The sequence below is a fragment of the Anthonomus grandis genome, chromosome 5 (assembly GCF_022605725.1).
Source record: "Anthonomus grandis grandis chromosome 5, icAntGran1.3, whole genome shotgun sequence".
NCBI classification, from domain to species: Eukaryota; Metazoa; Arthropoda; class Insecta; order Coleoptera; family Curculionidae; genus Anthonomus; species Anthonomus grandis.
The window spans coordinates 17,927,040-17,953,783 of record NC_065550.1 but is presented as its reverse complement, the minus strand read 5'-3'; the positions used below and the strand labels follow the sequence as shown (position 1 = coordinate 17,953,783).

The 26,744-nt window shown below is 30.7% G+C and overlaps 1 protein-coding gene across 2 annotated transcripts; it reads right to left on the bottom strand.

The window, feature by feature from the left end:
• Positions 1 to 503: 503 nt before the first annotated feature.
• Positions 504 to 26,744, bottom strand: LOC126736006 (protein zwilch-like). 2 transcript variants are annotated; one of them, XM_050440186.1, is made up of 13 exons: positions 26,628 to 26,744; positions 12,171 to 12,273; positions 7,776 to 7,996; positions 7,486 to 7,717; positions 7,300 to 7,431; positions 7,138 to 7,235; positions 6,886 to 7,079; positions 6,747 to 6,829; positions 6,468 to 6,664; positions 6,244 to 6,409; positions 6,032 to 6,192; positions 740 to 843; positions 504 to 669 (listed from the first exon to the last, which is right to left on the bottom strand). In XM_050440186.1, the coding sequence occupies exons 2-13, from the start codon at positions 12,255 to 12,257 to the stop codon at positions 593 to 595; spliced, it is 1,752 nt and encodes a 583-aa protein (XP_050296143.1). In that variant the 5' UTR covers positions 12,258 to 12,273; positions 26,628 to 26,744; the 3' UTR covers positions 504 to 592. The 2 variants fall into 2 exon arrangements, with proteins under 2 accessions (XP_050296143.1, XP_050296142.1); XM_050440185.1 differs by lacking the exon at positions 26,628 to 26,744 and adding an exon at positions 13,740 to 14,022.

The following is a 26,744-nucleotide window of genomic DNA, read 5'->3' as shown; positions in this document are numbered from 1 at the left end:
AAAAAATGGGGTAACACAAGTCGTTTCGGCGTAATATAATATTATGAAAATCACTTGATAATTTCATGATAACTTTTATAATATGAGAAAATAAATGTGGAATGTGCAAAGTCAAAACATAATCGATCTACTCGTGAAAATGGTAAATTAGAAGGTGTTAAATGGTTATGATCACTATGGTGATTGTTGATAAAAAGTAAAAAATGTGCTTTTATTTGATGTATACGAACTCAATATAGGTGTATCAAGTTTTTAGATATGCTGGTGACTGCTTACCAATAAGAAAAATTCAATAAGAAAAAAGATTTGATTTGCTCTAATTAAAATTACAAACTATAAATAAATATTGAACGTCACATATTTAAAAACTCGTTACATTATAATAAATATGTAGTATTATATGACCTAGACTGTAGGTATAGTTTGTTATATAAGTATTGTAAAAAAATTGTCGGTGTAAATATAGTTGTAATAATACTAATACTGCATAAATAAAGTGACTATTTATATTTCGTATGCTTTTTATTTATTGATGAAAAATCAATGCATTTAACATAACTAAACTAGCTTAAATATTTTATCGTAATTTGTTTCAGAATAATCCAACAGACCTATACATTTTAGTTACATAGTAAATTGACTCCTGTATGTTAGCAGTATCTAAGGCATCTAAAAATAATTAAACAGGGCTTTTATGCGTCAATTTAAAATTAAACATGATTATAAATATAATACTCACCATAGTCGAAAATTGAAGGAGGAAATGGTGCCGAGTTGGAAAGATCATAAATCGTTGAATATTTTCCAGATTTCATATAAAGGGTCCAGCGAGAGGGGAGCAAACTATATAAATATATGAAAAAATATTTTGAGACAAATAAACTATTAAAGCCAAGTAATTAAGAGCAATCATCAGCACGTGACTTTGCCCAAAATGGATTTAACGCGCTTTATCGGGAAGGTGAGCATTTGGCAACAACGCATCGCTAAAGCAAAGCAGAACGCTGTTCGTCTCGTAGCAGACGGGTCAATGTCACCAGAGATTCATCGGGAGGAACCGATTCGTGGATTTTTGTATTAGTTTAATCGAAATATCCTCATGTTCTTCTGGTAATACAGTTTATTCACTATTTAAATTGACGGATTTAATTTATTTATAAAAAATGCTTTTATACAGGGTGTCTACTATAAAAACCGCCAAACTTTAAGAGGTGATTAAACAAGTCATTTGCAACAAAAAAGTCGAATAACATTTTTTCGAAAAGTTGTTAGTTCTTCTGGTATTTAACATTTTTTGATTTTATCAAATTTCTTTGTTTTTTTTTTCATATAAACAAGAATATCTCCGTTATTCTCACCACATAAAATTTAGATATATCATCTGAAAGAGAATTAAATTTGCTATAAGATGGGTATATTTAAGTTTTTGATTTTTTTTTTATACCGGGTGTTATCAGAAGTTAAATGTAACATTTGGGAAATGTGCAAAATTAGTGGTATCTTCTTCGTTGTCGTTTTTCTAAAATTTGGTAGATATGGACATGTTTTTTTTTCAGCAAAAACTACTGCATTTAATATGCTTTCCAATAATATACGTGATAGCTATAACAAATAGTATCACAAAAGTAAGTATATTAGCTATATTTCTTGATCTTTTGAGAACGAATGCGGTGAGTACTTGTAGATCTATCTTCCTTAACACAACAACTCCACAAATTTCCATTAGAGAAGCCGTAAACAAATAACATATCGCGATATTCATTCTTTAAGAAAAAAGGCAGGTTTTCCTTCTTTTGTAAAAGGAATCCGCAAAAGAAGGAAATTCACAAACCATGTATTACTTGATTTTAAAACAAAAGCACAGATATTTAAAATTTGACAAGAACTCATTAAGTCATTAAGTTTTCACTTCGAGTAGTTAAATAGGTAATTTGATTTAAACGTGCTTAAAAAAATAATGCCTAGTTTCACAAACATTGAATATCGGGACATCTTATTTATTTACGGTGTCCCAAATGGAAACTCGCGGGAGACAGCAAGGGAGTATGCGCTTCGTTTTCCTAATAGACGGCAACCCCATAGAAGTACATTTGCAGAAGTGTCCAGACACTGTGGGGAAAGTGGTTTCTTTCAAGGTTTGCGGATTAGAGAAGGTGGTCAAAATGGTCAAGGCTGGAGACAAGAACCTGCGATTATGAGAGCTGTTACAGAAGATAGATCTAGAAGTACTCGCCGCATTGGTGCTGCATTAAGGATTCACCATTCCACTGTACATAGAGTTCTTTAAAAAAATAATTTGCATCCGTTTCATTTGAAAAAAGTCCAGGATTTATTGCCAGTGGATGGTGAGGTGAGGCTTCAATTCTGTAGGTGGTACTTAAATAAGTTGCAAGAGTGGGGAACAGATCAAATATTTTGGACAGATGAAGCAACATTTACAAGAGCCGGAATAATGAATTTAAAAAATAACCATATATGGCATACAGAAAACCCTCATGCGACTGTTGTTTCACATTTTCAGCATAAGATAAGGGTCAACATATGGATAGGATTAATGAGAGGTCGCCTTTTCGGGCCTGTAATACTTCCTAATCGGCTCAATTTCAATGAGTTTTCGAATTTATTAAATAATGACCTTTTTGACTTTCTGAAAGAAATCCCCTTAGCCGCTAGACAGGAACATTGGTTTCAAATGGACGGATGCCCAGCCCATAATGGCAGAATTGTGCAAAATTCCTTGAATAAATGCTTTGGGGGGAAATGAATCGGAAGATACGGTCCGGTAAGATGGCCGCCCAGAAGCCCTGACCTTACGCCCCTTGACTTTTATGTCTGGGGCACATTGCCAAAAGAAGATGTTTGGGTATAAGCTGCACTGTACATAAATTACTTAATTTTCATGAACCAGAATATCTGTCAGAATTCCTTATTCAAAGGGGAGATACACATAATGTAAATATTCGCTATAAAAGCACACTGGCAATCCCCCAGCATAAGACTGACTTTAAAAAGTTTTTGGAGACTGCTGATATTTTAATACGGATGTAATAATTTACTTCTTTTTTTTCTTTTATTCTTTATTTATTCTTTAATTTTGTTATGGTTGGTTCTCTGAATCATTTTTGTTCAAATTTTTATTTTTAAAAAAATTGTGTGTTGAAAAATGTCCTTTTATTATTTATTGTGGTGGTTATTAAAACACGCCTAGCGGTACTTTCCACCTTTGTATGTATATAATAGATGTAATTTATTTATTGCATACAATAAAGATTATTTTATTTTATTTTTTATTATTTTTATTAAAATCTAATGTTTATAGTATTAACATTAATACTCGAGACGAACTAATGAATCGAATTAGTGTGTGTTGCACTGATGAAATGCGACAAAAACGCGTTGAACGTGAACGGGTTGTTGATAGTGTCAGAAGAAGATGCATCAAATGTATTGAACAAGAGGGAAGACATTTTGAACAATTGTTATAATTTTAGGTTTGTTTAATAAAATTTTCAGGAAATACATCAGGAAATATATGAATTGAAAATTTAAAATAAATAAATAAAAATAAATATATAAACCATTTTAACTATTACTTTGTTTAACACGATAAACTAAAAATCAATGATCCGATTTCACTCTGATTAAGTCGAATTGACCTCTAACTAACAGTATTATTTATTGTTTATTTGTATTTTGGTATTCTTATTTTTTTCCTCCTAAACGTTAATGTAAATCTGCATTATTGCATGAAGTTTATAACGATGGCCATTTTCAGTATTTGTTGGACTAAACGTTTATGTATAATTGTTATAAATTCATAGTTTGATAAAGAATTGTGATTTAATACAGTTTTTCCAAAAAACTATATTAAATGTTAAAATAGTCAATAGTTTAAGAACCGCTGAAGTAAATTAAATTAGGTGTAGCCGTAAAGAAAATCGAAAGACCTTTCAAACAAGGTATAACTCAACCCACTATTCTATTTAAAATTTTTGAATTAAAATTTTTCTTTTCAAAATGAATCATGTATTTTCATTTATATATAAATAGTAAAAGCAATGTGGCATTCTTACTCCATATTTGCAGCCATTCTAGGCCTAAAGTGATCCTGTTTTGGCATCCTACTTTTTCGTTTAGAATAACAAACTTTTGACTTTCTTTCTTTTCTTTTTCCCATTTTTTAAAAATAAACATAAAAAACTTTATAGTGTAAAGAACAACGTGCACAAAATTGGAACACCTTCGCAATAAAATACTTCTAAGTGAACTCCCAATCAACATTTAAATTTTACATAATATTGAATTTGAATTGCTGCTGACCAGTAGCCGATACCGTCGTTTGCACAGATCGAGCCTAGATTCATGCCAGCCCGGCCGTGTGTTGTTGCCATATGATACTAAACTTATCGGCGGTTCAAGAAATTGTAAGAAAAATGCCTGAATTTTGTATTCCCATTCTCAAATGTTTATTATTAATTTTGTTGAAATGGTTTTTCAATATAATGCTTCTAAAATCGATGTATCTAGAGACGTATGGAAAGATTTTTTATTTATCTTTTTGGTTTTTAAATAAAAAATCAAAATTTTAGAAATTAAAAAAACTAGCACCTATCAACTCTTGAAAAAAATATGTACATTTCATTAGTGAAAACCGCATGAAAAATTATGGTAAAATAAAAAAGTTATCCAGGAAACAGAAATTTATGGGTGAATAATCCCCTTAAAGAAAATATTTCAGATTCATGAATGAGGTAATGAAACATAAAAATTAGGAGGTATACAAGTGTATAAGAAAATAATTCTAATGAACAAAATTACAATTGCATGTCACACATAACTCAATCTTATTATTATTAAGAATTAAAAAATATTATTAAAAATCCTATAATAAGCGCCAATTCTTTTGCTGTTTTTTAAATCCAAAGTTAAGTGTCAACATACTATTTTGACGCATAGGTTGTCCTGACATTGTGCATTACTTTTAAATTATAAACATAATTTTCATTAGAGGTATCCCAGAAATCGATAATCGACAGTAACTCATGATGATAAAAAATACTTTAAGTATAAGATTGTACTTTGGATTTGAAGTACTTGCTGGTTTTTATCTTAGGTTCTAGGTAGGAGTAAAAGATAAATAAACTGAATATTATGAAAAACGACACAATATACAATTTAAGCAAATATTTTTACAATAAAATATGTAATATATAGTAATTTTTCTGGTAAATGGATTTTCAACTAAATTTAAGCAAAAGACGTTGATATTTATAGCGAACACGCTTACGGTAAAGTAACTAACTAACTATGTATTTATTTTCAACTAATAACAAAATTTCATGTAAAAAATATTTATTTATTCTTTTTTGATGTTTTCTACAATATGCAGTTTATTTATCCTCGCCTACTTCTCGGACACCCTATATTTTACAATAAAAACCAACATTTTAAGATGAAAACCAACGAGTACTCGCAGGTTCTTTGTTGAATTAGGAACTTATAAATAATATAATGACTTTTAGAATCAAATTATTACATGTTACTAATTTATTCGTTTTTGTTTTGTTTTCTCTTTCAATTTGACATAGAAATAAGTTGTTGTTGCAGTTATTATTATTATTAATGATGCTGTCATTGTATTTATCGTCTTTATGAGACAAATATATAAAATCGTAAAAAAAAAAAACATTTTTTTTACATTTCTATTACAAGTTCGAACATGTCGATAAGAAATATAAGGAGTCGCGATTTTCATAAAGGAAGTTTTTCTTCAGATATTTCAGACTTAATAGGATATTCCTGAGATGCCCTGTCTAAGTGTATATTTTTGTTATCGCCGTTCTTTTGTCTTGCGTTTACTTTTTTACATAAGATTTATGTTATTTAACATTCATAAAAAATTCATTTATTTTATATAAATTAAAAATTAGTTTTTTACAATTTTCATAAAAATTCTTAAAAAATATGATCACCCTAGAATATATACATACAGAGTATAGAATACATACAGAGAGTATTATAAAATACTTACTTTGCTACTACAGAAAGATTTTTTGTCCCCACGGTAAATGACATTTTGTGCACCGGATTCTCATAAATATCACAAAAGGCTCTTAAGTTATTACTGCTGTAAACGAATTCTTTCTCAAGGTGCCGACAGAACTTTCGAAAATCTTCATTAATCAAGTTTACCTAAAAATACTCGTAATAAGGTGAAATATTTCAACTCCTGATATGACTTACTCTTTTTACAAGAAATATAAACTCAGCAGCAACGTTTAACTGCGACAGAAAGGCCATCTGACGCAACTTTACATTGATACTTTCCGAATCAATGCAGTCAGTTGGTCTGACTGCTCGGGTCATTCTGGTCTTTCTTATATCCTTTTGAGTAGTTTGGCAAAACGCACTAAAATTATTAACATTTTTATGTAAGTACCTTAATAATTTGTTATGCCATGAATTACCTCCAAACCTCATTAATGGAATGTTTCATTTGGGGAAGATAGTAAGACAAAATAGTTTGAAAATCATATTGTAACTTTTGCGCTCCTAGTTCAAATAAAAACTCAGCAGCTTCAGAAAGAGATACCGTTGGTGGCCCTAATTTTCCTTGTAGAATGCCTTTTATTATTTTGGTGACGTTTGAAAAATCCTCTTTTATCTAAAATTCGTTCAATATCAAAGTAAAAAATAATTTAAATATTTATTAATTTACTGTTCAAAAAATCAAAAATAAGTATTACCGGCAAAATCCGGATTCTTCTCTCAGTTAACTCTTCGAATAGGAAATTTAAGCTACATCTTAAGATTCCAAGATTTTCACAACCTAAAAATAGGATAATTGATATAAAGACTACTTATGTAAATATAAAAAATACTCACAACTCAAAATCTTCCATAATTCATCCAAAAAATCTGCAGGTCTTAATGTATTCAAATCAATTTCTTTCTTCTCTTCCTTTATCTGTTCTTCCTTTATAAATTTGGAAGAAAACAGCTCCATCAAATAGTTTAAAATTGCCTCTGCGCTCATTGGAACTTTACATATCAAAGTTTCTTCATGAGTTCTTAAATCACTAAGATATAAAAGAAATATTAATTGGCAATAAAATGGAATAAACGATGCAATAATACCTGTCACATAAAATATCTACTAAAGATTGTAACATGGCCATTTCACTCCATAAACTTGCTAAACTTGAAAACTCGTTTCCTACAGTGATTTCCAAGTTCTGAAAATCAATGAATATTATTGTCAAGCTTAAAAAAAATAATTAAATATAACAATTTATTTACCAAATTCATTTCTGCTTCAACTGCTTTCGCAATATCAAAGACATTTACTAAAGTCACTACTTCTGCTTTTACTTGACGTTTGCTTGAGTTTTCACTGAATACATCGTACACAATTTGGACTCTGTAGTCAATCTAGAATTTTTTGCTACAGCTTATTTTTTTCTATTAAGCGGTCTAATCGGTTACCTCTTTATTTTTATTAAAACAATTGCCTAAATGATCCTCAACCATTTCTGGTATTTTTTTCTCAACCTCACTATGTGGAAGAATTCCGGCCATATGAATAGAACAAGACATAAAATCCTTGGGATTTGCACCGAAAATTATAGTTTTCTTGCTGTCATCTGCACTACATATACTATAAATTGGTAGTGAATCTTCCTGTTTGCTTACTTTAAGCCTTTTATTTATTTCACTTCTAAAAACAATATTTACATCTAGAAATAAAATTTTAAGAAATAAATTTTTCTTTTTACCTAGCTTCAGTAACAGACAATGGATAATGTGAATTTTCTCCTAATGTCCATGTACTGCACATCACCTCCTCTACGGGCATGACTTCAATACTTTCATCACCACCTAAGTCAATTTTAAGAGGATCTCCAGTAAGGTCATTGCCGTTTACAGAATCATTGCTGTCTTGTTGTATACAGGGTGCTTTTGTCTTGATAATAATATCACTTTCTTGATACAGTTTCTAAATAAAATAAGCTTTATAATTCCCTAAACCCGGTATAACATTCTTATATAATCATATATATGAAGTGGTTTTTGGTACCTATCTATGAACTTCTGCTCTGGTATGCCAACACTTTGTTATTTAGGTATAGCAGTATTTTAACCTTCGTAACACCTACTGGGGCCTAGAAAGCCCCAAGAGTTTTTTTAAAGTGTGGCCAATTTAAACACATTTGGAACTTAACATAAATAAGATCAACTTTCCTACCACTTAACCTGCTAGTGATAAAATACTGTGTTGCTTAGTTAGGAAGTAACAGCCTCGTAAAGTGCGTCCCGAGGCTTCACTCCTGTATACCCATGTGTGTTGCGTGTTACATTTTTGGGTGATCCTAATTTTTTAATTTGTTGGATTTTTTTGAAATTGAAGCTAAGGTAAAAATTATTTATCTTGTAAATTGTATAAATAATGTGTACTTTTGTGTGGAATTGTCAAAAATGCCTAACTAGAAGCGAAAAAGGCCTTTGAATGAAGAAGTAATGCAAAATAAAATGAATGTGTTGTTATTGGAGCTAAATGACGAATCCCAAGTCAATGGAAATTAACTAACTTCAGACTCAGAGGATGAGCCAGGCAATGTCGAGGTGCAAGATACATTTGACACCGAGCAAGAGTTGTCGGACGCGGAACAGCAGCAAAGTGATGATGAAAATTTTGAACAATTGAATTATTCGGAAGACAACGAGCCCGGTCCATCAGAGAAAAAAGCGCAAAAATTTCAGTAATAAACAGTGCTATTCCAGTGAAGCGGGGTCGGCCAGCAATTAAAAATATTGTTAGCCACTTACCTAGTCCAAAAAGTGCAGGAAAAACATTAAAAACTTCGTTAGACGCATGGTTCGCAAGGACCATAATATCTTTCTCAAATATTATAAATAAAATAGTAGTTCATACAAATGAAGAAATTGAAAGAAAAGTTAATATTCAAAAGTTAAATATTAAGCAAACGTATCATAATTCTTGTACAATTAATGTAGACATAAAAGCCCTTATAGGACTTTTATATTTTTGTGGAGTTGAAAAATCTGCACGTGTAAATTTAGAGCAGCTATTCAGGTATTCTAAATAGGCAAATTCTCTTTATAGGGCTACAATGCCTTTGAATAGGTTTAATTTTTTGCTTCGTGTCTACGGTTTAACGATAAGACTACTCGGACTGACCGAAAAATAAATAATAAGTTTGCCCCAATCAAGGAAATTTGGGAAATATTTGTGACTCATTGCAGCGAAAATATCCACTCCAGTTCTGCACCTTTGATGAGCAATTAATGGGATATCGTGGAAGGTGTCCATTCAAGATATATTTGGCTTCAAAACCAGACAAGTACAGAATCAAATTTATGATGATGAATGCAAGAACATGATAAATGCAATAGCCTATGTTGGAAAAGTAACAGTCGAGAATAATGAACCAATACCATCTGATTACGTAAGGACATTGTTGGAACCTATTCATGGAACAGGAAGGAACGTCACCGTGGCTAATTGGTTCTCATCCGTTGATCTATTTGAAAAATGTTAACAGAAAAAAAACTTAAAATGATCGGAGCCCTACGTAAAAATAAAAAGGAAATTCCATCACATTTTTTAAACCGAAATAAGGTACATGGCTCCAAGTTTGCATTTGATCACAATAAAATTTTGGTATTATATACTCTGCGAAAAAATGTGGCCAATGCTGGTTTTTTATGGAATGCTGGACCAGGCAGGAATAAATGCAATGGTGCTTTATAACTTTACTCTTACAAATCGAAAACTTGTAAGAAGCAAGTTTCTTCAAACACTTGCCTATGATTTGATTGAATCACATTAAGTTTCAAGGTTAGAGGTTCCTACATTATAAAAAGGATAAAGATTTAATCAGAGGTATTATGGATGTTGAAGAACCAGTTAATAAGTTCCTGTGTGGGTTTTGTCCAAGATTTAAAAACCGAAAAACTAAGATGGTGTGTTTAAAATGTCATATACCAATGTGTAATGAAGTGAAGTTCATACATATACATAAAAAACCATTATATACATAATGGTTTTTAGTCATTTTTTTAATCTGATAAATATAAATACTATATATGTATAATAAAATAATTGTGGTGGTTATCGACCATACTATTTCAAGAAGTAAAAAATTATTTGTACTCTTACGGCTGTCACAGACCGCTACCTAATAATAAGTTTGTATTTCTTTATATATATTTATATAACGAATAGTTTTTATGTGTTTATTTTTGTTTCATAACATAGATATAACTAAATTTATGTTTAATATTAAGTAAAAAAAAAACTTTTTTTACGGTTACTTGCTTTCTGAAGTAAATAAAGTTCTAAAAATGCAAAACCTGTATTTTTTTTTAACTATTATAAGTTTTTTTTTTAAATATATGTGTGGGTCTGAGACTGAAGTTTTTGAAAAAATATTTGTTTTGTATTAGGCAGCTATAATGTTACAACTTCAAATATGTTCAAACAATTTACTGTTAGGAGGTCTCCAACATTGAAAAATAATATAATTATTTGATTTAGTATCTACTATATAAAAATTTAAAACTGGCCCAGAAAAAAATGAACTCAACAATTAATACTGCAAGAATCCAATAACCGAGTGAGGTCTAATGTACGCAATACCGAAGCAAATTGGCAAAAAATTTTAAGAAAATAAAACCGCAAAAACTAATTTCTGAAAACCAAAATAATTCAATTGCCTTATGGAAGTGTATAAATATGATATGTAACAAACGTAAAAAAAACGCGTAAAAAAAAGTTTTGAAAAATTCATACAAAAACTAAACTATTACACACTATAACTGAAATGGCAGAAGCAAGTTAATGGTTTTTCTGTAATAATGGGCAAAATTTATGCTAAAAATGCTAAAAACGCGTAAAAAAAAGTTTTGAAAAATTCATACAAAAACTAAACTATTACACACTATAACTGAAATGGCAGAAGCAAGTTAATGGTTTTTCTGTAATAATGGGCAAAATTTATGCTAAAAATGTATAAAAACCAAGACAATTTCGAGAAAACCACTTTTAGTCAGCACATAGAGATACACTACTTTTAAAGTTATTAAAACCATAAAATCTCTTAAATCCAATAAAGCACCAAAACAGGGTCAAACAAAATTATAGGTCAATTTTATTAATATCTTTATACATTTATCTTTCATATGAAATATTGTTAATACAATGTATAAAAAGGATACTTCTTTAAGTGTCTTTGTCAAAAGAAAGAATACATTTGAAACAGTGTGCCATAAAATACTAATGAAAATGTACTAACCCGACAAATGCAAATTGTATATACCACAAGGAATAATCCAGAAGCCCATTTTATTTAATATATTATAAATAAACTATAACCACTCAGGGCAAACTCTGATTTTTTTATACAGAACAGAATTCGAAGTTGCTTAAAAAAAAGTTAAGTTCAATTTATTACTGATAGGCAGTTTTAAGAAAATAAGTTTTACCACACTTAAGTTTAGTAATATAAATATAGTCCAAGCAGATAGCAATAACTACTTGAAACTTATAATAGACTGTCACTTAAGAGAGGAAACAAACACAGAAAACTTAGTTTTAAAAAATCTAAGTATCTTATTACACAGTTTTACTTTCTGTTTAAAAAATCTAAGTATCTTATTACACAGTTTTACTTTCTGTGAACCTAACTGAGTTTACTTTCTTTCGGTCACTCATGACATTGCAGTCTAGGGAGTGGTTAGAGTGGTTATATATCCACAACTAATTTACTGATAATTTAGTAATACCCAACTCAGGTATCAGTAAACTATCCTTAATAATAAAAATTGGGTATTGAGGATATTAAATTAATTTTAATTTTATTAGAATTTGAATTAATTCTAAATATTCCACAGGCCTCTTAAAGACATTAGAGACTTCTTCTTTACAAGTTTTGTCTAAAAATATTATTCGATTATCAACATAAAAAAAGGGGTGAGTGCCTTAAAATACATTTTCATTTTTTTTAACTGGATAACTTTAAATAGGCTTCAAATTGACAATTTGCTGTATACATATGTTATTTTATACTACAGTTAAATTACATATTTATTTTATAGTTTTTTAGGATAGAGCTTACCTGATTTTTTTTTTTACTTTTTTTAGTACTTACCTTGTAAATCAGTTTAATTCTACTCTTTTCAAAGGGTTCTAAATATGAGGGTGGGTACAAAGATTGTGTCAGGACTTCTGCAGACATGGTGAACAAGTGGAAACTAAAATTTAAAATAAAATAGTTTAAATTTAAAAAAATCAATATAAACATGGAATTTAAATATGCAAATTTAACAAAATCATGCATATTTTCTTCTAGTACAATATGAATATAATACCAATATTTTTCACATTTTATAAAAATTCAGATGATAAACAAGATTAAGTATTATAAAGATGTCTGGATAGAAATAATTTGCAATAACTTAACATGACAGATCAAATTAAAGGCTTTGTTTGAATTTAAGAAAAAGTTGTTAATTTTTTACATTTAAAGAAAGTTTAAAGCTTTGTTAAGGTAATTTTTTTCACTAAAGATAGACCCTGTTTTAACCAAGTTTTTAACCAAGTTTAAAATTATTTACTTCAATGCGCTGTAGCACTCCAATTTTGACATCACCAGGCTTGCTAATTTTCTTGTTTATTTTAAAGCATTGTAATGAATTCAATAAATATTTATGTAGAAGATGTAATACATTACTTCCCAAGGCATATCTTTTAATTATATTTAATAAGATTGTGTGTGAAACAATTTCAAAGCACTTTTTATTTTTGGCCAGATTGAGTTATATAGTTGTTACATGTATAGTATGAAATGTTCTTTCTATGTGCTTTTACTAGAGATTACCAGAGGAACATCTTAAATCTAATAGGGTGATTAATCTCAAAGTTGTATTGTTCATAAAAAACATTAACTGCAGTGGGGAAGGACAATATATTTACAAAAAAAAAACTCTTTTGCAAACTATGCCATTTTCAACTTAAAAAATATAGTCAGTTATTCTACAATATCATTTTATTATGCATATATTAATTTCCACATGCCCAGTGCCCTTTATAGTATTTGTTGTTACATTCTGAATATCTAAATAGACAGTCTTTGAGGTTTTGCCTATAAAAACTTGATCAGGTCAAGTAGTATTGTAACATAGGCTGGAAATAGTCTATCTATTCCCAGAGATTCAACATCTTTTGAGAAAGTTTCTCATTTTATGGCCATTTCAACTTCCATGTACTGTGCATCTTTTAGAGAATTGCAGCAAAAACATAACACCAAACATAACACCTTTATGATGACAAATTATTAAATAATGTGATAAATAATTAATTAAGTTGTGGTGGATATTAAGAAAAATGTGTTGTTCATGTTGTTCTTGCATCAATTACTGTCTCTTTTAAATGTAAAACCATGGAAAACTGCATCAAATGAAAAAAAAATTGAGAATTGAAATTGTCACAATACTAATTTAAAGAAAAAAAAAACAAATAATTATATATTTTTTTTTTTAAATATGTAATCAAATTCCTGTAAGAACTCTCCCCACTGAACAGAATTAAATATTGTTAATTTGTAGTAGCTGGAATTTATTATTCTCAATATTATCTATTTTTCTTTGACTTCCCAGAAAATTAACTACACAAATATTTAATTTTATAGGCCTCTATAATACAATAAATGTTTACTTACGCATAAATAGTTAAACTAATTGGATTCCCTTCTGTGGTTTTTGTAAGCTAATAACTTTTTAGGTTTACTAACAGTTTTTTTTTAATAAGATCCAAAGATCGACGAATTATCCTAGGCAATTAAATATAGAGATACCGACAATATACTATTTAAAATAAAATTCGTAATATGAATTCTAATAATATAAATATTAAAAAACTCTTAAATCCTAACGATTTTTTCCGTTCAAAAGTTTAAATCATAAAATTCAATAACAAGCCAATGTCAAACACATCTGTTCTTAGCATTCTTGACAGAACCTGTTCACAGAGTCCTACAGGCCACTTCACATGTCACGTTGCGATTATAAGGCTCAGTTTTCATATTTGGTGAATTGGCAAAACGTATCAAAAAACTCCTGGATTGAATATTGAATCCTCCGCATGGGAATAGATCGTTTCATTTATACACATTTGTGTATAGTGGTTTTAAAGTCACTTGAATGACCATAAAAACTATTAAAAGCGTTCCGGCGGGAAGACTTATAGACCAGGGCCTGTTTTACACATTGCTTTGCATTAAAATATCGCCAAATCCGCGTGGATTATGGAACAGCGGTAGCGTCCACCGGTATGAAGGTTGAATGTGGCGGGGCGGAATAGTCTGCCACCCAAGATGGCCGATTGAATCTGATTGTCTAATTTTTGACGTACATCAAATATGACAATAGTGACATTTTAACTGTCGTATTTGACGATTGTCTTTTTTAAGTTTTTTTTGGGTGGAAAACAAGCCAAGCCTCATGATTTTCTTCCAATTTAAAGTTTTTAAGTAATTTTATAGCTTTTTGTAGTTTTTTTGAGTTCTGGGTTGATACATTATTTTACAAACGTGCCAACATCGAATCATTGTGCAACTACATAGAGCAGGAGAAATGGTAAATTTCAATTATGACATACCTAAGTGTTTTCTAATAATGTTTAGGTGTATCTTGGATGTATTATCATTTTCCAGGATATAATTATAGATTTAATCCTATTTTGGGAATATCTATGTCACTGTTCTCAATTTAACTTTTTTTTTACAATTCAGTTTTAATTCTTGAACCTTCACTGGGAAAATATGAAGTATTTCCTTTTCCTTGTCTTCATCTAGATTAAGATATTCATGCAAATATCCTTTATTCACTAGTTTATATATGAGGAATTGCCCAGACAGTCACAGAAATCATAAATTTTTTTAATTGCCATTGAATCCATCCTTACAAAAATCTTGTCTGTAAGTCCGACTAAAAATGTTTGCTCCAAACACTTTTCTGGTTCTTAAGTAGAAATGATATTCACATGGAGTATAAACACAATACCTATTTATTCAATTTAACGAAAACAGATTGAGATATACTTCTCAAAAACTGATTTCCCTAATCGACTTAATCCACCTTAAGTTATACACATTTATGGATGGATAGCCATGGTCATTTAGTCAATTTAGAGAAAAAGTTTTGGTTGGTTTATAAATATTTAAAGTATAAAATCAAAAGCCAACTTCAAAACCACAACAACAATCTTTAAGTATTGGTCATTCTAAAAAACAGAAAAATATTTGACAATAGGGGTGGTAAGATCAGATTTTTTCCTTTATGGGATCAGGTGCACCTGCTCCAGTTCCGGCTGTGAACCTAGCTCCGTTAATCAGGTGCACCGGGCTGAACCAAGATTCGAACTATGCTTTTTATTTTTATGACCCTCTCCTATTTACTGTTCCCACCTTTTAGTGTTATAGTTAAAATTAATAAAAATAAAAGATTTTTAAATAATATTCACATGAGTTAGGTATTATTATTATTATTAATAAAAATTTTACATTCTATGTTCAATTATAATTAATCATCCTGTTAGGTAGGTATATGTATGAATTTATGAAAGCAAATAGCAAAATGGCGAACTAGGTTCAAAAGAGCAGGTGCAGGTCTTTTATACCATCACTATTTGACAATCTAAAATGCCTTTAAAAAAACAAAAATCTTGAATATCCTCATTTAAAACTCATGATTCTACACCTACACAATCAGAATAATTTTGTTTTTTAACTTTTTAGCTAAGATTTTAGTATGTAATATCTTATTTTTTAAAATACCTAAATTACCTGAGACATTTTGATAGTAAATGCTATGCTTTTTACAGTCCAATTTTATTTTTACTGACCCATAATTAAATGCATATTATTAGCTTAAAGTAAAATTATGGACTAATATCAAATCCTTTACGGTATTATTTAGAACCTTAATTGTAATCATAACTAATGTGATAATCAATAATTACTAATAATGAAAACTTATGTATTTTGGATCATTAGGATGAAATACTTTTAGGAGATTTAATTTTAATCCGATAGAATATATAATATTGTATACACAATACACTGTCTTAATCTGTTTTCTTATGTTTCATGTTACATACTTACTGGAGACAACCCCACTGACTTGTGACATCTTTACCTTGTGATTGTGACTAATCAAAAGTCATATTTTGTTTTTATTTGCTTATACTAAAAAAATAAAATGGAACAAACATGCATATTAACTCATACATATGTATTTGTGTTATATCTAGTCATTATTAATTAACTTATTTACAATGAAAAGCCATATTTATTTCAAGAGATTTGAAGGTTCAGTTTCTGTCTTTATAAGAGCTTATATTTTGTTTTCCATAATTTGTGGATATATATTATTTTATTGCAATTGTATAGATGGTTAAAAAATATATGTTTAATTTTTTATTTAGGTATGTTTGTTACATATTTCTTATCATGTTTTATACACTTATGGAAACAAAAAATAGCAGGTAATTTTTTTCTGAAACTCCAGAAATTAGGATTTTCAGTTAAAATATGTTTTATACCTGCAACAATTCTATTTTTTACATAAAAGGTGTTATTAATACCATACTTACAGTTTGCAGTATTTCATTTAGAATATATTGTAACTTTTTTATGCATTTTAAAATCCTTTGTTAAATTTATTTTAATTCATCTTAAAATAAAACATTTAAAAAAAAATTTGGCTTTGTTTTTTTTTTATTTAAAATTTAGTCCCATATCTATCGGGCCAATTTATAATTCTTGGTAAGTATCTACAGCTAAACATCTTAAATAAGCATTGTCTTAAGAACCAAATTTAAATTAAATAATATTTTAGTTGATGTGTTAATTCTTGATTAAAGTGATGAGGGATGTCTGAGATGCAATATTTTTATTTTTTCTCAACATTTAAAATTAACGATTTTAATTAAATGTGGGTATTTCTAAAATGATAAGCATATTGTTTTTTTTTTTAAATAAAATAAAATTCAATTTAAATATATCTCATCACTCGTGAGTTAACGCATCAACTTTGTAATGCAACTGCAAATTACTTGAAATTTAAATATCAGGCAATAGATCAAGCTTAAATTTCCCGCCACATGCCACCCAAGATGGATGCCCCCGTCTTTGTCAACAACGTCAATAAAGCTGTCAACAGAATTTCTGTCTGTTCATTAGGCAACACACATTTCTCTATATTTGTGTTCTGTGGGTAGCGTACTAATGCAGGTGTCGATGTTAAAGCATACCGCTTCGTGCAGCGATTCATAGAAATCGGTTATCAAAAGCGGATGCCACGCCCAAGCCCCCTGACGCCTTAAAAGAAAAAGTCGCCTTTGACAAGCCGGCTATTTTAAAGTTTTAGGACAGTGGCAGGTGGCAGGACGAATCGAGGCAGGCGGCTCTTTAAGTCTTGCTCTGATGTGAGAGTGTTGTATGAATATTATAATATTTCTTTGTTTTTTAATTTGCGATTTGTTAAAGTTTGTGGAGTTACATTGTTGTTTATTTCTTTTTTGATATAATAAAATAATTTTTATTTCCTTGTTAATTCCTATAGTTGTTTTAGTGTTGTTATTGTTTTTTTTGTTTATTAATATGGCTTTCTGGAGACCTTTTGAGGTAGCCGATACAGTATCGACTATCGACTAGCTAGTGAGGAATCCAGTGAGTTTGGACATAAAGACTTACATGTTCAGTGTCAAAGAGTAATCTTAAATATTTTTAATTGCCTTAGACAAGAAAGTCCGGATATGTCAGAAAATGCCATAATTAAACCTATTCATAAATTAACTTTAATTCTGTCGTCGACAATTTATCGCATTTTAAAAGTGGAAGATGTTACAGACCATTCTGTGAAAAGAAAAAGAGTCAGCCAAAAACATAGAAGAGTTGATGAAGCTACCAAAGACGTTATCCGGCGTATAGTATACAACTTTTATAAGGCTAACTTGGTTCCAACATTGGAAATGATTAGAGAAAAATTTGTCGAGTACCCTGATTATGACTATAAGTGCTTAGCAACACTCTAGGTGTATCTTAAGAGAGTGCGGGTTTAAACACCAAAAACTAAATAATAGAATGGTTATTATGGAATCGCGGCGCATTGTTGAACTTCGGCAAGAATATTTACGTAGCATTAAGTTGTATCGGAACCTAAATAGACATATTATTTATATAGATGAAACTTGGTTTGATATGCATGACGTAGATAAATACGGTTGGGTTGATAGTTCAACAAATTGTATTTTGAATACGCCATGTTCAAGAGGAAAGCGAATTATTATACTTCATGCTGGCAGTACAGAAGGATTTGTTAAAAATGCTTTACTTTTATCTGCTAAAAATATTTCTGAATCGTCGGCTGATTACCACGAAGACATGACTGCGGCATTATTTGAAAAGTGGTTCTCTGAGCAGCTCCTACCAAACATTCCTCCAAACTCAGTAATCGTTATGGACTATTCCAGGATATTAAATAAAATACCAAACAACAGCTCTAAAAAAGAAGATATCATAACTTTTATGAAAATTAAGAACAAGTCCCTAACAAAATCCCCTTAAAAAAGCAGTTGCTTAATACCATTAAAGGTTATTACTTTAAAAATGAGTATGTTATTGATAACATTGCTAAGAATAATGGACACACCGTTTTAAGGTTGCGTCCATATTATTGTATTTTTAACCCCATTGAACTAGTATGGAGCACATTAAAAAAAACAACTCTGAAAGTGCAACAGTTTACCAACATTAAGTGCGGTAGTTATTGAAAATATCCGCAAAATTGTGTCAGAATTCAAAACTAATAGATGGAAAAATTGTGTTGAGCACGTAATTAAAACTGAAAGAGAGTATACCGTTTTGCCACCCATACCCCAAATAATAATTCAACCTGGCCTTGATGATTCTACTTCTGAGGATAGTCCTTCAGAAGGTTAGTTAAGCATTGGTGAGTACTTTGCAATAATAGAAATAAGTGTTTGAGTGAATAATCCTGGTCGATTTTACTGCGTTATAAAAATGTACCTAAGTAGGCAACATAAAAATAAGTTCTCATCTCAAAAATCACTAGATCAACGAAATAATAGTCAGTAAAACTGTAACTATAACTTAAAAATTTTTATTTTATTTTATTATTCACCAAGAGTCCAAAAGATTTTTGTAAATAACCGCACGCCTCTGACGGCGCGGCGGCAGAATCCTTTATGGTTTTTATAGGTCTTTAAGTTTTTGCTTCTTCAAGTGAGGTTAAAACTACTATATAACCTGTCATTTGCTATTCTATTAAATAATGTCTAACTTCATAGAATTTTTCTGATTTTAAGAACTTAGGGCCACGTATAAACGTAATAACAAAATAATCGCAACACTGCTCGATCGCATTCTTGATTCAACCGACACAAGTAGTCTTTACCAGTGACGTCGTCAAAAAATACTTACATGATAAATATTTATTATTAATAGATTATACTTTACATCATTAACAATATTAGCGTTTATGAACTCTTTATGCGTTCTTTTAACGAACTTCATTAGAATAAAGGTACTTATCTAATAAAAATTAAATATTTTATAATTATTATCGATTTCTTAATAAGTTTTTATTATTCTACGTTTATGACGACGGTTGTCCCTTGATATGATGTTATGACAATATCGGTATTTACTTGTAAAAAGATCGGCTTAAATCGCCTTTTTCCCATGGTGTGGCAAAAAACATACAAGTTTTTACTATGGTAACAGATCACAAAAACACTGAAATGACCCAACCTTTTTCCTTTTTCATCCAAAAACTAAAGGAAAAAACACAGAACTTCACAATGCCGAATATAAACACAAAGCCGTTTGTCAAGATTACATTTCGCAAGCTTTTGCCTGCGATGTTGCCATTTTAAATTTTTTAGAAACAGTTTTAGGAATAAGAATGTTAATTTTTTTTTGCTTTGAAGATATTATTTTTACGCTTAGAATAACACATATCTATTTCTACTTTTTATTTAATTCAAAATCTAACACCAATAAATGAAATTAACATTATTATATGTGTTGATATATAGCTGAAAATTTTCTCTTTTGAAAATACGTGTAAACTTGATAACAGTGAATCGATTCATATGTTTAAAAAAAACACCCTCCTTTCCCCTGTGCACATGTTGACCTCAAACAAAGTTGTTGTTTACTAATTCTAGCCTTTCAACGTTCTAAGCAATTGCCCTTAGAAGCACGATGCAAATTTAAATTCAAACAAGCATATTTGATAACACACTGGCTTGTAAGTATATCACGATCAAAATGAACATGTAAGAATAAGTTTTAAGCCTGTAAGGCTCTAAAACTGCCCTCTATAGAACGAGTTGTACCCCTCAAAGTAAGATAAAGTATCAGCATATTCTTAACAGTTAAAATAAATGTAGACTATCCATAAAAAGGACTTAAACAGGTAAATTTTTGGCTATCTGAATTGTGTAGATTTCCAAATTTTAGTTTAAAAAAAGGTTTGCAGGTGGTTAGATATTACACAAATAAAAACCGGTTGTAATAAAATATGCGGCAACCATTAACTGAGCTGTCAAAATGTCATTAAAATGTACTAGTTTGAAAGAAGCCTTACAAAATAGGCGTATATTGGAATTTAAGAATTAACTTGATTCTTTACTTATATCGTTAGTTATCAAATGTAACTTATAAAGAAATAATGTGAATTTTATCAGCCACTGTAACTTTGTAATACAAATATGTCTAATTTGAATCCTAAAATTGCCAAATAAAAATATAATACAATATTAGTATTAATTTTATCTCTCTATAGTTGTATTACTAGCATCTGTTCTTAATACTAAGGGATTTGAAAAACTACCATAAATTTTGCTACTTTCTCTTAAAGACTAATTTCATTGAAGACGGAAGTTTTCTAAGATTACTAAGACAGGCATCAGTTATTCCACTTTTCAAGGATGGTTCTTAGAACACTAAAATACGAGAATTAGTACATGTGCTCAGGGGCTTGTTAAACTCAAACAAAGGGGTTGTTTTGTTTATAAACATATTTACCGATTCTCTGTTGTTAAGCTTACACACATTTCCAAAAGAGGAAATTTTCAGCTATTTTCAACACATATAATATTTTTAATTTAACTGACTTGGATTTTAAATTAATTGCTTATAATCCGTTGCATTATAAGCTTTGAGTTCTACGTTTTTTCTTTCGTTTTTGGTTGAAAAAGGAAAAAGGTGAATCTGAGCTCATGTGAATATTTTTGTGAACTGCTCGATGGTAAAAACTTGTGCGGTACCTTGGAAAAAAAGCGATTCAAGTCGATCTTTTCAGAAGTAAATACGGACTCCTTTAGAACATCATATCAAGACAAAACTCTGATCATAAACGTAGTATATGCGATCTTAGAAATAAACCTAAATAAAAACTTATATGTAAAGTGTGTGTGAAAAACTAGAATATTCATATTCTATTTCGGTAATTAGTTTCTTTGAAGAAGTCGACACCTCGTAAATTCAAAATGATGTGACATAAAATAAATGGTGTAAAACTGATTTTTGTTTAATACAATAAAATTGTGCAAAATGTGTATTTTAAAACATGAATTACTAAGGAATCTATATTAATTATAAAATATATAATTTACTTAAAAGTGCTTTTTGTTAGGTAGGTATCTTTAGTCTAATGAAGTACGTTAAAAAACGCATAAAGGCTTCAAAAACGGAAATATTATATTATTTCCGTTTATGAATTTCATATATTATAGTTATCGGGCATGGTAATTCTAGCCTTTCAATGTTCTATTCGAGAAATTCCATCTGACTACATGCTAAACCCTGTTTGCCATCTTTTACTAAAACAGTTGAGGAGCTTCCAAAAAACAGAATATTGCATTTTCTCGAATGGCACAATATTCCTAATTCATTCCAATTTAGTTTTGAATACCTTAAAAGCGTTAAACCTTATAAACGTAAACGTTTGCCCGGCATATCAAGATGTGGAATGGCATTAGTCATTAAAATACATTATTAGCTAGACGATTTTCTTAAGAGATTGATTGTTATATATCGAACGTCAAACGTATTTTTTTAATAAGGAAATATGATGTCAAAAACGGTTAGTTCTAGGTATAGTTCGATGCACGTAATTTAGTTGCCCACCGTATACATTTTCAACACGGTCAAGCGAACATATAGATTTAAACTTAAACAAAAATAAATACATAGTGATACATTTCCAACCGATAAGTCACCCAATTACACGAAATACAAAAAATTAAGAAATAACAAAGCAAATAACAAATATAATTTTCTATAAAAAAAACATCAACCAAAATCTATCAATCTCAATCAATATCTATCCAAATCATAAAATAATGTAGAAAAAAACATTTCAAAAAAGAAATACATTTTTAAGTATAGTAACTAACAAGTTAGGTCCAATACACAGAGTCCAATACAAATATCATAGGTGTAATGTTATTATTTTTATCTTTTAAAGAATCCCTAAAAATATCACAATGGTTTACATAAACATTAAAGGTATTACAACAAAAATATGACGGGGCTTTAGTAAGCATATTAGATCTGGGGCGATTGCAATAAATAGTTTACAAAGATCTAGTGTTAGATCTAGGAACAATATAGCTTATTTCGTTTAACAAATCACCACAGTCTATTTGATTGTGTAAAAATTTGAATTAAAAATGAATGCTACTTTATGTCTTCTTTTCTTGTTTGCCAAGAATCAAATTTTGGTTAGTAATCCATGAAATACTGGTCTGTGCTTACCAAGTTTGATATGTGTTTATTTACGATTTATCATTTAAGCATTCAGGAATCATGTCGTCCGTCGTCAAGACCCGAAGGTGCGAGAAGGATGAAGCGAGCGGCGAACGTACCTCATCATATCTTGGGACATATGTGAACGTGTGCAATAACTGTATTATCAGTTGACAATTTTTGTGTATCGAGTGTTTTAATTTAAACTTAAACGAACAGTAAAAACGCTACAGTATGTAACAATTTAATTATTAACGCTTGTCAGTATATTTTTTACTTGCAAAAGTTGCTATTTAAGGAAAATATATAAAATGCGAGTATAGTGCATTTATTACGATTGATAACGCAGATTGAAGCTGATTTGGTAAAGGATAGCTGCTGGGAAAAACAGAAAAAAAAACAGGCACCCTCCTCTTGTGAAAAAATATTTTTCTTTACTGCCACTATCTTTACCTTGTCCATTATTTTACAAAAAAGATTAATGACAACTGTTTAAGCAGAGTAACTATTGCCACATATTAAAATAATTTTCACTTGCAGAATATTTTGGTTTAAGAAAAGTAAGTTTTAAAGTAAGTAAAATTCTACGACACTGTCCATATTACGTGGATCTGAATACAATAATAATAAACATACAATAATAATACTTTTTAAATTAACTTAATATCGACTTCCAGTATAACCAGTGCCAGAAATGTCAAAATAATTACAAACTCTTAAATTTTTTAAGGCCCACTTTTTAAAAAATCACCAAAGGACTTTCTGTATACAAGTTGGGTCGTTACGCATAGAGAAGTGCTTAAAGGCGAAATATGGCAACTCGTACGCATGCATTTCGAGCGCTCTAATACTCACCTTTACGTCATTGTTTTTCCGTAGGACGCTAAGGGTCTCACTATGATGGTGACTTGCAATCATATTTGCTAAAATATTACACAAGAGTTCAGGTATTTCTGCATATACATACATCAGCGTACCGATGGAATAGTCATATCAAAATGATTATTATTTTGAGAATGCATAATGAAAGTTAAAGTGTAATTCTAAAAAAAATAAAATATAAACTGTGATAATAGTAGACACAGGCAAGCACTATACAAAAATAAAATTACAACTCACAAAAATAAACTTAACATAAATAAATTCTTTAAATAAAAGGCTCAAACAGATAAAAAAGACCTCCTTCTTTGACTGAAAATATTTTTTTGTTCCAAAAATAAAAGTTGGGCACAGATCTGAAGATCTGGTAGATCAGTCCCACTAATAAGATGGTTAGCAAAAGTATTTGTTAATTTTTTTTTACTATTCCCGCATTATGATCAGGACAACCGTCTTGTTGAAAAAAAACCGATCTCAGGCAGGAAGAACTTGATTTTGTAGCAACTCAAAGTATTTTTGGCTGTTTAGAGCACCAACAATACGATTGCCCAAAATACCATTCCAAACATTTAATTTTTGAGGATTCTGAGTACGCAATTAAAAACTTTTGTGCTAATTTTTCCAAAATCAATATCAAACAATAGAAAGGTTGTATTTTCCCGTGTAATGGAAAAGAAGATTCATCTGAAAGAATATTTTGTAAAAAATTTCATTTCTATTTGCTTGCTCATTTGCTACATTTCTTTTAATCATTTTTGCTCCTGGACCCTTTTTATTTTGTTTTAGGCAGATACTGTAAATAAAAAATTTTCAGGCTTCAACCCATCAACCCACTTTTTAGTTAGTTGTAAACCGCTAGGAGGGATCGATGTTACCCTGAAAAGCCTAAAGAGGTATGAGGGTCAAGTTCATCGTTTTAAAGGGCGTTCAATACTCTTCTCACACCTACTTTATTGCAAAAACATTTAAAATTAACCGCATTGAGATTTTGGTTTTCAGGTTTGTGTTTACACTAAAACTATCGCATTGGGTTGAAAAATAATTTGTTTTTTTTTTTCAAGAAAGCACTGAAATCATTTTCATTTATGGAGAGGTTGGAAAACATAGATAAAGGACGGCGTTCGTTTTAATAAAAGAAATCGTGAAGCAGGTTTAGGTTTGTTGTGAGTGGGGCACCCTCGTATATACCTCTTAGTACCCTAAGTACCCTTGTATCCCTTCACTGCGACCCTACGTCTATTGTGGCTCACTCCTAGGAGTTTACACTACTTCAAGTCCACCCTCTTTAAGAGTTCCTTTCTGTTCTACTTTTGTTCCCTTCCTCAAGCAGTATAAGCTCGTTTTTGCAGCTTTATATTGCTCTAGATGTACAGGTAGGGAATTCTATCACTTTTAGAGCCGCCTGACTGTCACTGTAGATTTTGATGGTTCCATTTTCAAGTTGCATTTGGTTAATCATTCTTGTACATATTTCAACGGCATGTACTTGATGATGTACATGTACCTGAAAAATTGATGATGTTTCTCAAAGCAGATTGATCTTTCTGTCCTTGAGTTAGTGCAGTATATTCCAGCTCCTACTTCAAAATTGGAGCCGTCTGAATATACTCAACGTCCGCTTTCTCTAGTACCATACGTTTCTGATCCCAGTGCTCGGTCTTGTATGTTAACCGAGTATGAACTCGAGTTTAGGGTTTTTCTTGACATTAGGTCTTATATTAGGCATACCGATGCCTATGTGCTGTGATTGTATACCTTCTCAACCAGTGCAGTTGATGTCATCCAGAGTTTGTTTGCCGAGATGCCATTTATGACATGGTGCAGCCTGTAAGTAGTTCTTATGTCTTTCCCCTGCAGGTATATGTGCAGAGACCACAGGAAATAAGGGGAAATAGTATGCCTTCCTGCGGGCAACCTCGCGCGGCCCTGAAGTACACACGTTCGCCCTGTAAGGTGGTCGTTATTCTTCTGTCACTTAGTAAAGGATGTCTGGCTTATTGGCCTGAACGAAGATGCCTTGGTAATTGGTCGCCCGGCTTTCGATATGTATGTTACGTTATTGGTTTTCCAGCACGTTGGAATGTATCCCCATGCTAACAGGTGGGGTAAAATTAAGTCAGCCCAAGAAGAAGTGCTGGATGTCTCCACCTGGTAATTTAAAGGGCTGAAATGATTTAATAGCACCTTTAAGCGCACTGGGCGAAATTAAGTTTCTGGTAAAAAGCCAGTTTTCTTTGGATGGTCGCTGGGGTCTGACCCAGCATATTCTCCAAAGTAATGAAGCAATTCGGATCCGGAGAAGTGTGTTTGTGCTAGGACTTCAAGCGTCCCTCGTCTGGTTTATGTGAAAGTGTCATCGAAGCGTTTTATCGACTCCAGCTCCTCTTTACGTTCCCTTGAGAGCACTTTGAATATCCTTGCACTGCGAGGCGTTTTATTGACGTCCTCGCAGAACCTTCTCCATGAATCCATCTTAGCTTTACGTATAGCCTTATTGTAGTTGGTTAACGCTCTACGATATGGCTCCCAGTTCACAGTTTGTTGTTCCACCAAGGTGTGCCGCGATTTTTCCGCTTCAACTTCAGTGGACAGTTTTCATGATATGCTGTTACAATAGCTTCAGACACTTTATCAGTCATATAGTTTAGCTGATCATGATTCTTTATAGTATTGTCACAGGATAGTAAGTACCTCCGTAGGGTCAATTTATATCCGGCCCAGTCAGTTTTCACGTTCCTGTACTCAACTATTCGTCCATTACCGATAGAAATGTCAAACCGTATATGTCTGTCATCTGAGCATGACGGTTCCGATAACACCACCCAGTTTCTGATCTTGCTGCCGATATAGTTTGAACTAATACTCAAATCTAGTTAAAGAGAGACTTACCTCTGTGATTAATGTTTGTGCTTCCACAGGCTGTATGATGAGAGTTTGCTTCACATCCCAGGATAAACTGCACGTTTTTTTCTTTGCAGTATAAAATCAGATCTGTGGGGGAGGTTG

Bases quoted from the DNA above. Each gene is read 5' to 3' on its own strand.
- LOC126736006 (XM_050440186.1), bottom strand. From the start codon at position 12,257: ATGTCTGCAGAAGTCCTGACACAATCTTTGTACCCACCCTCATATTTA. The intron at 7,236-7,299 runs GTAAATAAATTG...ATTGATTTTCAG, and splicing joins TTGAAGCAGAAATGAATTTG to AACTTGGAAATCACTGTAGG. The intron at 670-739 runs GTGAGTATTATA...AATTATTTTTAG, and splicing joins TCCTTCAATTTTCGACTATG to ATGCCTTAGATACTGCTAAC.